General features: G+C 43.0%; 2 protein-coding genes across 2 annotated transcripts; both read left to right on the top strand.

The window, feature by feature from the left end:
* The first annotated feature begins 5,436 nt into the window (after positions 1-5,436).
* On the top strand, positions 5,437-7,611 carry LOC138950877 (uncharacterized). The gene has a single exon (XM_070322587.1). The coding sequence runs from the start codon at positions 5,767-5,769 to the stop codon at positions 7,453-7,455; it is 1,689 nt and encodes a 562-aa protein (XP_070178688.1). The 5' UTR covers positions 5,437-5,766; the 3' UTR covers positions 7,456-7,611.
* A 3,719-nt stretch (positions 7,612-11,330) lies between these two features.
* LOC138950876 (uncharacterized) lies at positions 11,331-14,707 on the top strand. Its single transcript, XM_070322586.1, has 3 exons — positions 11,331-11,621; positions 12,303-12,479; positions 13,020-14,707. The coding sequence occupies exons 1-3, from the start codon at positions 11,361-11,363 to the stop codon at positions 14,511-14,513; spliced, it is 1,932 nt and encodes a 643-aa protein (XP_070178687.1). The 5' UTR covers positions 11,331-11,360; the 3' UTR covers positions 14,514-14,707.
* The last annotated feature ends 392 nt before the right edge of the window (positions 14,708-15,099 follow it).

Genomic DNA, 15,099 nt, shown 5'->3' with positions numbered 1-15,099 from the left:
TAGTCTAGACGTGCTGACTGGAATTTGCTTTGACGCTCATGTTATGTGCAACTACTGTCATACGTTTGCCAGACAACTGGAAACAAACTTCTCCAGGAGAAACCCCTGGAGTATGCTGCCTGGCTGGTAAAACAACTGGACATCTGTGACAAGAATTTTGCAGGTGAGTGCGTAGATCTAAACAGTATGTGTGTATGGTGCGTTTGTGAAGACGTTTGTTGAAATGGCCGGATGATAGGGCCTAAAAAAAAAATAGGTGTGGTTACGGTAACCCGACCTACCCTATTTTTTGGGGCCGACCCTATAACTTTTTATTACATTTGTCAAAAAAATACCCAAAAAACAAGTAAACGAGTGCAGAAAACGCAATGAAAGCGAAAGCGCCCGAGTCGCACACTTATTTCCCTGTCAAGTAGGTTTAATTTGTACACATTAGAAAAAAAAGTTAAAAAAAAAAAAAGTGATTGCCTACCTTCCTACCCTATTTTTTGTGGCTATGTTACCGTAACCACACCTATTATTTTTTTTGGCCTAGTGTGTTGTGTTTGAATTTTACATAGATCTGTAAGTGTTTGTGAAAATGTGTGTCAGTGTTTTGTGTGCGCTGTCTATGTGAAGTGTACGTGTGTGTGCGTGTGTGCATGCATGTGTGTGTGTGTGTTTGGGTACTAATCCATGCATAGTAATACATGTACTGAACAAAAACAATGATAGCGTCTATGTTGGTAGATCTGTGGCTGATTGCCTTGTGTGTGTGTGTGTGTGTGTGTGTTTGTGTGTGTGTGTGTGTGTGTGTGTGTGTGTGTGTGTGTGCATGCATGTGTGCATGCATGTGTGTGTGTGTGTTTGGGTACTAATCCATGCATAGTAATACATGTACTGAACAAAAGCAATAATAGCGTCTATGTTGGTAGATATGTGGCTGATTGCCTTTTGTGTGTGTGTGTGTGTGTTTGTGTGTGTTTGTGTGTTTGCTATTCAGTGGCTGACTTTGACTGAAACGGTGGTTTTATTTTTAGGTTCCAGTGGCATCATGGAAGTCGAGGCGGCTCGGGTTCTGTGGGGCAGGTCAGTGTCGCAGCACAATCTGCGATACACAGTTATCCTGTCAGACGGTGACACAAAAACCTTCCAGGAACTTTCCAAAATAAAGCCTTATGGAGATCAAGTAACCATCGAAAAAGAAGAGTACATCAATCACGTTTCCAAGCGTCTTGTAACAGCGCTTCGCAACCTTGTGACAGACTGCCGCAAAAAAGGAATCACTTTGGGAGGGCGAGGGTATGATCAGCTGACTCTGAATACAATCAGGAAGTTGACGATATATCATAATCGGGCAATTAGGGGGGGGGGGGGGGGGGTAAGACAGTTGCAGACATGAAACGGGCAGTGATGGCATCTCTGCGTCACGGCTTCTCAACAGATGACAAGCCACAGCATGACTTGTGCCCCATGGTGCCGCGTCATGGTCCTTCTACCAGCCCCCAGGACCACACGCAAAACTCGTCCATGCACCTCTCAACTTCAAGAAGCTGAATCCTCCTCTAGAACCAGTTTACCAGACTGACGAAAGATCAACTGCTTCAGAGATGTGTGTCGGGAAAAACCCAAAACTCTAATGAGTGTCTCCACAGCAGCGTTTGGGTTCGCTGCCCCAAGGACAAATTTGCATGCAAAAATCGCGTACGGTTTGCAGTCGTCACAGGGGCTAGGGAATTCAATTTTGAACCAGCGGCTGCTCTCAACACTGCACAGTTCTACGGCTTTACAACAGGCTGTAACATGAAAAGACTAAACAAGGCTAGGAGTGTAAAAGGGTTCTTGGCAGCCTCAGGTTCAAGAAAGATCAGCTAAACAAGAGACGCGACACTGTGCGTGCAGCTAAACTCAAAAGACAGGATTAGCTCATCAGACTTCAAGGGGGTGCAGCATATGCTGCTGGGCAGTTTTAGGTAAGCCTGTAGTTACCAGGTGTCTGTGAAAAATACCTGAACTATGTTAACATTGATTTGGGGTGAATGAAAGAGCTTTGAAATGTTCTCGGCCTTGTTTCTCTGTTCAGCGTTTTTGCATGACCTGCTTTCTAGGAAACTGTTTTTCTTCAATCCAGCTGTTCGGAATGCAATGAAACGTAAGGGACATGCTTATCAGAGGACAACCTGTGGAATGACAACAGGAATTTTCTTTAAATTAATAAATAACTGTTCAGGCGGGTCATATTTACTAAAATTGTGCTGAAAAACATGATAATTCATCTAAAAAAAATATTTTATCAGAACTATTCATCCTAGAAAAAATCCCTGTTGTCATTCCACAACTATGGACTCCTACATCCTACATACAAACAAGAGGCGAAGCCATCAAGGCTCACGTAAGAAATCGACAAACAGTAACACAAACTCAATCACTCCGTCACACACACACACACACATACACACACACACACACACACACACACACACACGTACACACACACACACACACACACACACACACACACACACAAACACACACACACACACAGAGAAAGAGCATAGGTGAAACTGTGCAAGAAAGCGAGACACTAGATATGCACAAGTCATGTCGGTGCCACATAATGCTGACACACATGTTCCTGTGCATAGTTTATGGATAACGTGTAGTTGGGAAGTTAAGAGTAGAAATAATTAGTATTTAGTGTAGGAGGAGGGTTGGGGGTGGGTAGGGAGGGGGTGGGTATGGTTTACTTTGAGCAGGTCGGTTTCAGTTTTAATAAACAATTCTAGAGAATTGTGTATCTTATATTTGAGTCTTTCGTGTTTTAGACATTGATGCATTTAATAGTTTTAACGAGTTGCCTTTTGTTTTATCATTCTGGTGTTTATCTAGATGTGCTGTGTATCTTATAAGAAGTTCTTAAAAGTTCGAAGTTATTTTAGCATATAGGTTTTTTTATGGTCTTAACAGTTAAACATGTACGTATTACGTTTATCATTAAGATTCATGCTTTGTTAGCACTAAGCAGTTGTTTTAATCAGTCTGGTTTTCTCTTGTTTTCATCTTATGAACATTCTAAATGTTAGACTAACTTATTGTCTTGTACAGAATAACAACTGTGTGAATGGTGCTATACTGAATGAAAGAGTGTGACATGAAGTTCTTGTACATCATTATAAAGAGTGTGAATGACGTTTTAGATTAGATGTCAAGCGCTTAGAGCAAGCCTTTTTAACGAAAGTTTTTGATTTAGCGCTATATAAATGTTCTTCTTATTACTTATCTTAGATCTAGATCTGTCTGTCTGCATGTAGCCTACTTACAAGGACACGACTGCCAACTAGTCTCGGCGCGCTCAAAATAATAATGACCGAGACTGTCAGTACTTCCTTCGCGTGACGTCTAACCCTCTTACGTCATAATGTGACGTCAATGTAATGTGACGTCTTCAAATGTTAGAGTTTCTACCACAGACATACACACGCACAGACGCACGCACGCACGCACAGACAGACAAAGTTACGATCGCATAGGCTACACTTACGTGAGCCAAAAATCACATTCCTATGATTTAAGGGGAAGCTAAAAAACGTGTTCCTAGCAACCCATTTTGGCAGTTGGAGATTGCCGTTTCCATGGTAACGGACAGTGACGGTACTGAAAACGTTATCCGTTTTGAAATCGTATATGCCTTACCACTTCATAAGCATATAACATTAGCCTATGGTAGAAGTAAATACAAATTTAGATTTTAGTGGCTCCCTTTGCCTTAAAGGCCCGGCAGGCATATATAAGGCGCCTGTGCCTCCCGTTATGGAGACCATTTGAAATTGTTCCTGAGCCACGAGCAGAAGTAGCTCTGATGTTTTTTTGAATATTTCACATACTAGGTCGCTTTCTCTCAAATAATTTTGCATACGCAAAGCTATTCCGACTACAAAGGCTAAGAAGTTGATACAAACGGTTAAAAAGTTGTCTGAAATGTTATATTTGTTGATAAAGATTTGAACTGAGAAATACGTTCGAAAAGGGGGCGTGGAAAACTTGGTCTTGACGTGACAGATTCACAACAGTGTTCTAAAAATAACACAGCACATGGCAAGCTTTACACATGCTGAAACAAGAAGCTGTCGCTTACCTTTACCACCAGTGATGTCCTTGGTATGGAATTCCGTTTGGATTTGGATAAAGTCCCCTCACTAAATCAAGTATACATTCCGGCATGATCTCTCTTTGTATATTAACTGTGCAGGGATTGTCAATGCTAAGTGTGCGTGTCTTTTTTTGAATGTAGAGAGGATGTCTCCATGCATTGCGTGTTGACATCATTGTCCAGTATTTTTTATACAGTCTTTTTCTGATCGCCGAATTTCTAATGTTTGCTGGCTGCCCACTGCCTAGCCACTTCTGTTTGCACGTTGCAACACACGGCAAACAAAAACAAAACAGACACTCCCCTTCGGCTGGCACTGGCACTGACACCTGTGCCCCTCCGATTCCTCGGCTTTCACCGCCCTCGCTACCAACGCTGAGGCCTGGACAAACACCGCGACCCGACACAGAACACAGTGCTGGTGAATCTGAGTCCCTCTCGACACTGATGCTGGCAATATTATCTCCAGAAGAAACTGATACTTCACTCCTTCTCGTATTCAAAAACCATCCACGATCACGAAAAAGTGTCTCAACAGACGTTTGTTGTTCTTCTGTTACGCCTAAAAGAGTCAAATCAAATGAGTTATTTTCCATTGATTATCATTTACACACTAACACGTCAAATTGCAAATGACTGAACAGTACAGGGCGCTAACCATGGTTCTGTAGAAAACTGAAACAAACTGACTGGTGGGAAACTAGGGCAGTCTGTCATCACGTAGATAGGGTTCGCGCCCTACTGGTGGGGACCTCCCAGGGATGAATAAAAACGACGGTGTCTCATTCTACTTCATTGTATTTAGGTACCTAGTTAGTTCCACAAATTGTGTTGGCATGTTACCCTCTAGTGGGCCTCACACCGCGCGGGCTGCTGAAGCAGAACCACACCTTTACAGAAGACCAGGCTCATTTGTGAATCAGGTTGGTCAAGTTGAAATTGTATCGTTGACTTTGCAACATATCCTATATATTTGTGAGCTGGTACTAATGAAAACCCCCTGGCAACAGACTGGCTCATTTTCAAGTCTATGCAAACGGGGGGAAGAGCAGAAAGCAAGACACATGAGTTGAGTTTCCGAATCCTGTGATGGGGAGGGGGTGGGGGTCGAGGGTTTACTCTCAGAAATATGAATACGTCTAATTATCTCGGTTGTGTGTGCCCTACAAGTACTCACTATACAGAGACTAGACCTTTCTGTAAGTCAGTGGTCCGTCCCCCTCCCCACCCCCTCCATGTCCCCCACCCCTCAGTGTCCCCGTACCCCCACCCCTTGTAGCCCCCCCCCCCCCCTCCTTGTGGCCCCAGTTTCCTTTCTACTTTTGTAGTTTGAAAAAGTGCGGTCATCTCGACCAGATTTTGCGCCCAAAAACAAGGCGCTAAAAATTCCCACCAATTATTCTGTTGTGTCTGTTTCTATCAGTGTGCTAGCTGGACATACTTACATTCTAAAAGATAGTGTTGGCACTGATTCTTCAAAAGTTGAATTAATCACAGAAATCAGTCATTTATCTAAATGTTCTATCAGTCCTGTACGGAGAAGGGCTTTGAAGTATTTACTTGTGGAATTTGGTTTGCTTTTTTCCAAAACGGTTGAGAGTTGCATTGTACCTAGACTGTGATTTTGTATTCCAAGAATGGAAGACATAACAAACGTACAAAAAAGAAAATATTACAAAGACTCAGAAGAAGCTGTAAAGCGAAGAAATGTTGGTCGTGTACAGAGAAAAGCAGAAGGCAAAATTCAGTTCAGTGGAGAGAAAGATGAAATTGATTTGATTCATTCACAAGTACGAAAGATTAAGACATTTTTAGGAGAAGGGAATCCAAACACTGTTACTAACAAACAACTTGTTGACACTATACTGCGTTTTTTCATCGATAAAAACATTGAACTTGATCCTCCTGCACCAACTGATGCTCCAGTTCTTGGACATTTTGCAGACACTTCTTTCTCCCTTGTCAGTGGTGTTGATTCTAGTGACGAACAGCTGTTTGTTTGTGCCCAGAGTTCCCTGGATAAGTTTTGTGAACGTGTGTATCATCATTCTGTTCAGTGTGGATGTAGTCTTGTGCGTACAAATATGAAAATGCTTGGACATGTCGGTCTTTTCACCTTTGCATGTGATAATGATCACAAAATCGACTGGCCTAGCTCGCCATACCTGGGTGTTAAATACCTTGTCAACTGCAAAATGATTCATGGGTATTTTGTTTCTGGGATAAAGCTGAACCAGTACCAGAGAATTGTTGAGGCAGCAGGCATTGGCAAACTGGGTGATGACTACGTAAGTAATGTTTTTAGCGTGTACAAGGATTGTGTCGCCAGACAGGTGTCTGACTCGACGTACGACGCCCTACTCGAGGAACTTGTTCTTTATGAGGATGGTGGCATCAGTATCCTTACGGATGCCAGACACGGAACGAGAAAAAACTCAAGATATTCTGACATTGTGTGTCTGGGCGCACAGAGCCACAAAGTGTTACACGTGTCCGTTGTGAGCAGGACCGATGAGCCGTGCGCCCAGAAACACGAACTGATTGGCACTAAGCGTGTCTACGACTATCTGGACGGGCAGGAGGATGGATCGGTCCACATACGAGTCCACTGTCACGACAGGAACGCCACCGTGAACAAGTGGGTGAGGGACAACCGGCCAGACACGACCTCAACTAATGACACTTGGCACGCTGCCAAAAACGTCGCCAAAGAGGTCCGAACAGTATGCACTGGGCCACGATACCAAGAAGGAAAAACCTGGCATCCAGAACTGAGTGACAAGGCTGCCAGCATCAAGACACACATGTACTGGAGCATGAAGAACTGTGAAGACGACCCTACCAAACTTCAAGCCATGATCATCAATATTATTCAACACTACAAAGGTAATCACCACGACTGCCACACCACGTCAAGATGCAAAACAGACCCACAGTACGAACCTTCAAAACTTCCAATCACAGACCCAAAGGCAGAACTTCTTTTACGACAAGCTTTAGAACGAACAGTCATTTTCAAGAACCCTTTAGATTACATTCACTGCATGGACACCTACTTCGTTGAATCATTCAACAACACCATGCTCCAGTACCATGACAAACGAACAGACGGCAGCCTTTCACTCGAGAGTTACACGCTGAGAACGCACATGTCAATACTAGACTGGAATGAGAACATCAACTCCAGAATAGTGACCTCTCTTCGTGAAATTCAGGATGCCAGGAATCCACGCCGTGTCAGTGCCAGGCGGAACTTAAAAAGAAAGTGTTTTGATTTCTGGACGATGCTGTGGCACGATTACGCATCAGCAATTCTTCAGCAGTAAAGGTAGGCAGTACACGCTTTCCATTCGGCTTTGACTAACACAGCATGGGATTGTTTACAGCATGCGTAGCATGCGTTCTCGCTATATTTAGTTAGGCTCCGCCCCTTTTTTGCGGTGCATCATGGGAGAGGCCGGATCGGTTGGGACGCGTTTAAACCTGGCTGGCGAAACTCGTGAATTGTTTTTATGGCAATTAAGTTCGTTGTTGTTGTTGTTGTTGTTGTTGTTGTTGTTGTTGTTGTTGGTGTTGTTGTTGTTGTTGTTGTTGTTGTTGTTGTTGTTGTTTGATAGTTTTTTACCCACCTGCGTAATTGGTGAGTATTAGGATTCCTATACATGTCTCCGTCTGTATGGGCGGACGGCCGTCCGTGGACAAAAAACTTAACGTTGAGGTTATCTCAGAAGTGTTTCAAGCTAGACCTCTGAAACTTTGCACACTCTTAGGGTTTGATAATCTCACGAAGTTGACCCTCGTCTAATTTTGGGGTCACAGCGGGGTCAAGTTCGTTTCATAACATTGAGGTTATCTCGGATGTTTTTGAAGCTAGAGCTTTGAAACCTTGCACACTTTTAGGATTTAATAATCTCCCGACTTTTTTTTTTTTTTTTTTTCGTCTTTACACCTGTTCCTTGTCCCGTCATGCTCTCACACCGCCCACAACTGAATTTCGGGGAGATGTCGGGTCGCTGCGATAGACTACCCTCGGAAGATGACACTGAACTTCTGCTGAGTCACTTCGACGGTGTTCAGTAGTGGTTGATCTGTCTCGAGCCAACGGACGCAGTCCACTTACCTACTATGCCCCTTACTAACAACATTGACTGTTAAGTCGGGGAGCCAGAGTGAGTGAGCGTCCCCCCTCCAGAGACCAGACCGCCACCACGTCCCTCCCCCCCCCCCCCCCCCCCATAGAACGTCACACGTTGAAGACTGACAGCAGAACTACTATTCAGGGAAGGATCGAACAGGAACACTGACACCAAGGTCACCATGAGAGCTCCGGGCATGAAGACCCAAGTTTGGTTTACCCCCTTCGTAGTTTGGGGTCACAGCGGGGTCATGTTCGCAAAAACTTTACTTTGATATTTTCTCAGTTATTCTAGGACCAAAAGCCTCCAAATTTTACACAATTGTAGCTGTTAATGACTGCAAACATGACCAAAATTTGGCGTGTGGTCATCAAATTTTAGAGTCCCTATGTGAAAAAGCTTGCTGGAAAAGATTTTCACCACTGAAAATGTCCATTGAGCTACCAAGTTGACTTCATTAAGCTATGATGTCATTGTTTAGATTTGGTCACAATATCGGCTCGACGTCATAGTGTCAGAAATGAGGTCACACAAGTGTCTGAGTATTCCATATTTTGTCTGGGCTAGCCAAGACTCAATTTGGTCAAGAAAATTAGTAAAACCAAAAACAAGTCGCGTAAGGCGAAAATACAATATTTAGTCAAGTAGCTGTCGAACTCACAGAATGAAACTGAACGCAATGCAACGCAGCAAGACCGTATACTCGTAGTCCACCGCTCACGGCATAGGCAGTGAAATTGACAAGAAGAGCGGGGTAGTAGTTGCGCTAAGAAGGATAGCACGCTTTTCTGTACCTCTCTTTGTTTTAACTTTCTGAGCGTGTTTTTAATCCAAACATATCATATCTATATGTTTTTGGAATCAGGAACCGACAAGGAATAAGATGAAAGTGTTGTTAAATTGATTTGGACAATTTAATTTTGATAATATTTTTTATATATTTAATTTTCAGAGCTTGTTTTTAATCCGAATATAACATATTTATATGTTTTTGGAATCAGCAAATGATGGAGAATAAGATAAACGTAAATTTGGATCGTTTTATAAATTATTTTTTTTTTTTACAATTTTCCGATTTTTAATGACCAAAGTCATTAATTACTTTTTAAGCCACCAAGCTGAAATGCAATACCGAAGTCCGGGCTTCGTCGAACATTACTTGACCAAAATTTCAACCAATTTGGTTGAAAAATGAGGGCGTGACAGTGCCGCCTCAACTTTCACGAAAAGCCGGATATGACGTCATCAAAGACATTTATCAAAAAAATGAAAAAAACGTTCCGGGATTTCATACCCAGGAACTCTCATGTCAAATTTCATAAAAATCGGTCCAGTAGTTTAGTCTGAATCGCTCTACACACACACACACACACACACACACACACGCACATACACCATACCCTCGTTTCGATTCCCCCTCGATGTTAAAATATTTAGTCAAAACTTGACTAAATATAAAAAGGGATATCCTTTTTCAAAATGTGGTGGATGTTGATAAGTATGTCAGGCGATATGTGTTGGGGAGGAGGCTAGAGTTCAATCGAATGGAACAGGTCACATAAGGAGTTCTCTTTAACATTATTTTATGAAGCTGAAACAGCTCTCTTTTTTTTTTTTTTTTTTTTTTTTTTTTTGGGGGGGGGGGTCATAGGTAGTAAAATCCTCCGGGGTTAGGGGTCTTAAAAGGAAGGGCGTCTTCTAAGGGGTAAGGTGGTTCAGGGAGGGGCATGGGGTAACGAAGGCGAGTCGTGTGCAAGCATTTGCTTTTCTTGTCTTTGTAAGATCTTTAATTCAAAGCAACAACATGTAACATGATTCAGTGCATTTCTACACTTGATATCAAATAACATGCAGAAAACGCGAGACAGTCGTCTCGTCTCATAAGTTATTTCACGGGTGTAACCGAGTGCCGTAACACTACGATCACCTCGGGAGGCGAAGTGCAATCAAACAGGATTGAAAATGTTAGGGCCAATTTCTTAGCCCTATAAAAACTGGTATGCAGACCCCATCACAAACAGAATTCCACAATCCACCGGTGTTGACTTAAAGCCTGGGCCAACAACTCGGGTGCAGAGTCTGCTGTGAAAGGAGCGGTAGCCTCCCCTGTCACACAGGTATTACGTACATTTCTTCGACTTTCTAATTAACAATAAAGTAGATGTGTACTGCCGGGCAGTACATACCCCAAGCGAAGTCGTCCATCTGTGTGTACATGATTCTCTCTCTCTCTCTCTCTCTCTCTCTCTCTCTCTCTCTCTCTCTCTCTCTCTCTCTCTCTCTCTCTCTCTCTCTCTCTCTCTCTCTCTCTCTTAAAATGTGTCATCGACTTGCTAATGCGGCAGGCTAATCATGACGTCAAATTGAAACTTCTTGAAGTCTCTCAGAAAGGGACATGAAAACCATGTGGGGGTTACTGGTTTGGGCTGAAAAAAAATCCAACTCCACCTAAAATTCAAGCGCCTATGGGGCTGAATTATGCAGCATAAATTGTGAAACATCAGGATATCTCACACTTTCAATTCTGCCATCATGTCAAATCTGACAACAAACCTACCCACAAAATGTCATAAATATCGGTGTAGAATTGAGACTTAACGGTTTTTAACTGCCAAAAATAAGTTTTTTTGACTGGAATAGTTTGTCTTGAAATTCAGTTTGGGACAACGGACCCACCCACTAAATTTCATAAAGATAGGTGAAAATTTAAATGTAACGGTTTTTAACTGCCAAAATTATGTTTTTCTTCTGGAAAAGTATGGAGTGAAAATCAGTTGGGGACAACGAACCTACCCACAAAATTTCATAAATATCGATGAAGAATTGAGATTTAACGGTTTTTAACTGCCAAAAATAAGTTTTTTTGTCTGGAAAAGTATGTCTTAAAATTCAGTTTGGGACAACGGACCCACCCACTAAATTTCATAAAGATAGGTGAAGAATTGAAATTTAACGTTTTTTAACTGCCAAAATTATGTCTTTCTTCTGGAAAAGTATAGAGTGAAAATCAGTTGGGGACAACGAACCTACCCACAAAATTTCATAAATATCGGTGAGAGAATAGGGGATATACCGAAATAACTCTGCAAGACGCGATGAGAGTTACGTCCCTTGAAACACGAAACAAACTTGGGAAGCCATTAGTGATGCCAGTGAAACGTTGCTCGTGGGGAAAATGTAATTCAGACGCCAGATACCCTGAAAAACTACATGGTGTGGTATTTATACCATTTGTGAAACCAGGGAAACACAATTATCATTTAGATCGCTGTCTGAGATGGATTAAAGCGTGCGGACGTCCCCACACACAACTCTCTGTCGACAAGTTAAAACCATGGACATACGTCTGCAGCAAGGTAATAGATCTATACATTTTATACGAATGTGATCGTTTGTTACTACAGGGGAAGTTAAAGTCAACTTGAGGAAATGTTCATTGTGTGTATATTTTGGGCGTACAGAACTTTCATTTTAGCAAGTGCTCTGTCGAGTCAGTGTGCGAGGAAGTTAAAAAGATACTTGTACTGTTGCACTTTGTGTTGGTTTTGGCGGCATTCAATGATTCATCCAATCATTGTACTTTGTGGTGGGGTTGGGGGTCTTTGAGTCCTGTTGTACTTTTAGTTTTACTTATTTCCATTGGCATTATGATGATTATGGCACAACCACTATTTCATTCTTTTTTTTTTAATCAAATCTAGTCTTTCAACTTGTACACTTGGATTCACAGTTTCATACGGTGGATTTAAATAATTTTATGCATGTTTACATTTCTTTCCAAATTAGATATACAGGCATGTCGCACAATCAAAAATATTGGGGTGGGGGGGGGGGGGAATGTGTAAAATGAAAATGCTAGGGGGGGTCCCGAAAGAAGCAAAATGCTGCTCTATCTGTGCTTAGAAGTTGCCAAAAAATCATTGTTTTAGATTTGACAATTTATACTTGCTGCAGTACTCCCAGTCTGAGTAGTATCCCCCAGACTTGCGACGAAAAACAAATTACAAAGTAAGTGATGGTTGTCTCCTATGTTTCAGCACTTTGTTGATGGGAAACCAACGGAAGAAAATCCTGATCCCCTACCTGCTGCTGATGGAAGTCACCCCAAAACAAGGAAACTACTAGGCAGGCATGATTTACCAAACTCTCTAACAGCACCAAAGAGGAGAAACTGTTCCAAGGGTTACACTGATCAGGCTTCTGTTGTGAACCAGGTAAAAGGAGTGCATTGTAGATTTGCATACAAGGAAAACTTAAAACCTATCATGATAACTTCCAAGCGCAGGGGCGGATCAGTTGCTTTGTAAGGGGGGTGCACTTTGAATCGAAAGTGAATGTGATGGGCGCGAAGTGCCCGAATTTGCTCGGGGGGTGTCCGGGGGCATTGCCCCCCCCCTGGAAAAAAATGTTTGGCCCAAAGAAGCAAAATGGTGCCATCTGGTGCCATTTGATCTTAGAAATGGTCATAGAATCAGCATTCCAATTTTTTTATATATTTTTTTGCTGGAGGGGGGGTGCACCTGCACCTTGTGCACCCCCCCCCCCCCCTCGTTCGCCCCTGAAGCGCACAACAAATTGAGTTACTGTGAGTGTGTGTGTGTGACTGTGATGTAATATTTGGCTTCATTGACCGAAATCACAGAAAACGCAACATGATCTGCGAAATTGCTGAAAACTAACATACCTGGTGAAAGTTAAAAAGAGTACCTTTTGTCAAAGGTAAAATTGACTAATTTTCTTTGTGTGTGCTGCAGCTGGCTCAACTTGGAGACGGGGAGACTGGGAGACCACCTATTGCTCATCCTGGAGACGGGGAGACTGGGAGACCACCTATTGCTCAACCTGGAGACGGGGAGACTGGGAGACCACCTATTGCTCAACCTGGAGACGGGGAGACTGGGAGACCACCTATTGCTCAACCTGGAGACGGGGAGACTGGGAGACCACCTATTGCTCAACCTGGAGACGGGGAGACTGGGAGACCACCTATTGCTCAACCTGGAGACGGGGAGACTGGGAGACCACCTATTGCTCAACCTGGAGACGGGGAGACTGGGAGACCACCTATTGCTCAACCTGGAGACGGGGAGACTGGGAGACCACCTATTGCTCAACCTGGAGACGGGGAGACTGGGAGACCACCTATTGCTCAACCTGGAGACGGGGAGACTGGGAGACCACCTATTGCTCAACCTGGAGACGGGGAAACTGGGAGACCACCTATTGCTCATCCTGGAGACGGGGAGACTGGGAGACCACCTATCAAGTGTGGAAATTGTGGCCATGTTGTACAATTAAGCCCAGAAGAGGAGCAGATGGTGGTATCTCGGGCTTTTGTGAGTCAAATGTTGCGTTCAGACAAGTCGTGTTTCCATTACACTGGTGTCCCTTCTGTTGAGCTTCTGAAATTTATTTTCAATTGGGTGAAAGAGGCGGGCGACACAGTGAAAAACTGGGGTGGAAAACACAAATTGTTTGCAGGCAGAGTTAATGGAAAGGGGCGTCATGGATATAAAATGACCAAATTTGAATGCATGATCTTAACACTTGTGCGAATCAGGAAAGGTTTCGACATGGAACATCTCTCGTTCCTTTATGGAATTTCACAAGCCCAGGTCAGCCGCATATTCACAACATGGGTGAATGTCCTCAACCAGTGCTTTGCGCCCCTCTTGTTGTGGCCAAGGAAGGAACTTTGCAAAAAGAACTTGCCAGAAGCCTTTGAAAATTATCCAACAACAAGGTGTGTCATCGATTGTACAGAGTTGAGAATTGAAAAGCCTTTTCGCCCCAGGGCGCAGCGACTGACCTGGAGCAACTACAAACACGGCAACACAAGTAAATTGCTTGTTGCAGTGTTGCCATCTGGAGCAATCATCTTCAAATCAAAGTTGTATGTTGGATCAATTTCGGACAAAGAAATAGTGAAGAGGTGTGGATTTCTGGAAAAACTTGAGCAAGGGGATGATGTGATGGCCGACCGAGGCTTTAATATCAGAGAGTTGCTCTTGCAAAAGAAAGCAACATTGAACATACCATCCTTCAGCAAGGGTCGTCCGCTGTCGAGCAAGGCTGTCCAGCGCTCTCGCAAAATAGCTTCTGTGAGGATACATGTTGAACGAGCAATAGGCAGAATGAAAACATTCAAGCAAATCTCTGGTATTATCCCCATGAAAATAAGATTTCTTCTCAATCAAATTGTCACCATCGTGTCAGTTTTGTGCAATTTGCAGGCGAGATTATGCTGATCTGTTCAGACTGTTGACATTTTGATTCTGGGATAGTTGTCAATGTACGAGATAATTATGAAGATTGTGGATGCAAAGTGTGCACATATATATGTAATCTCAAATCAAATCGCTGCTTCACACTCAACATTGTATCTCGAGATTGATATTCCATGTTAATTACAGCTGTGTGTGGAGGGAGGGAGAGAGAGAGAGAGAGAGAGAGAGAGAGAGAGAGAAAGAGAGAGGGAGAGAGAGAGAGAGGAAGGGAGAGAGAGGCAGAGAGAGAAAGAGAGAGAGAGAGACAGACAGAGATAGACAGACAGAGAGAGAGAGAGACAGAGAGAGAGAGAGAGTCTGGAGTCTGGAGTCTGGAGTCTGGAGTCTGGATGGTTTATTGATTGGGCCTTGGGCCCATTTCAATTCGGGGTGTACACATTTTCATCATTCATGCTTCATGAAAAATAATCATTTTAATATTAATCATAATAAAATAAATCATCATCATCGTAATGACAGTCGACATGACGACTGTGGAAACAGGCATTTACAACAGCAAAACGTTTGGAAAAGGACAGTAAGCATCAGCACAAAATCCAGTCTCTGT

Source organism: Littorina saxatilis, linkage group LG16, assembly GCF_037325665.1.
Source record: "Littorina saxatilis isolate snail1 linkage group LG16, US_GU_Lsax_2.0, whole genome shotgun sequence".
Classification (NCBI taxonomy): domain Eukaryota; kingdom Metazoa; phylum Mollusca; class Gastropoda; order Littorinimorpha; family Littorinidae; genus Littorina; species Littorina saxatilis.
Note: the sequence above shows the minus strand (reverse complement) of the source record. Positions and strands in the feature narration are given on the sequence as shown.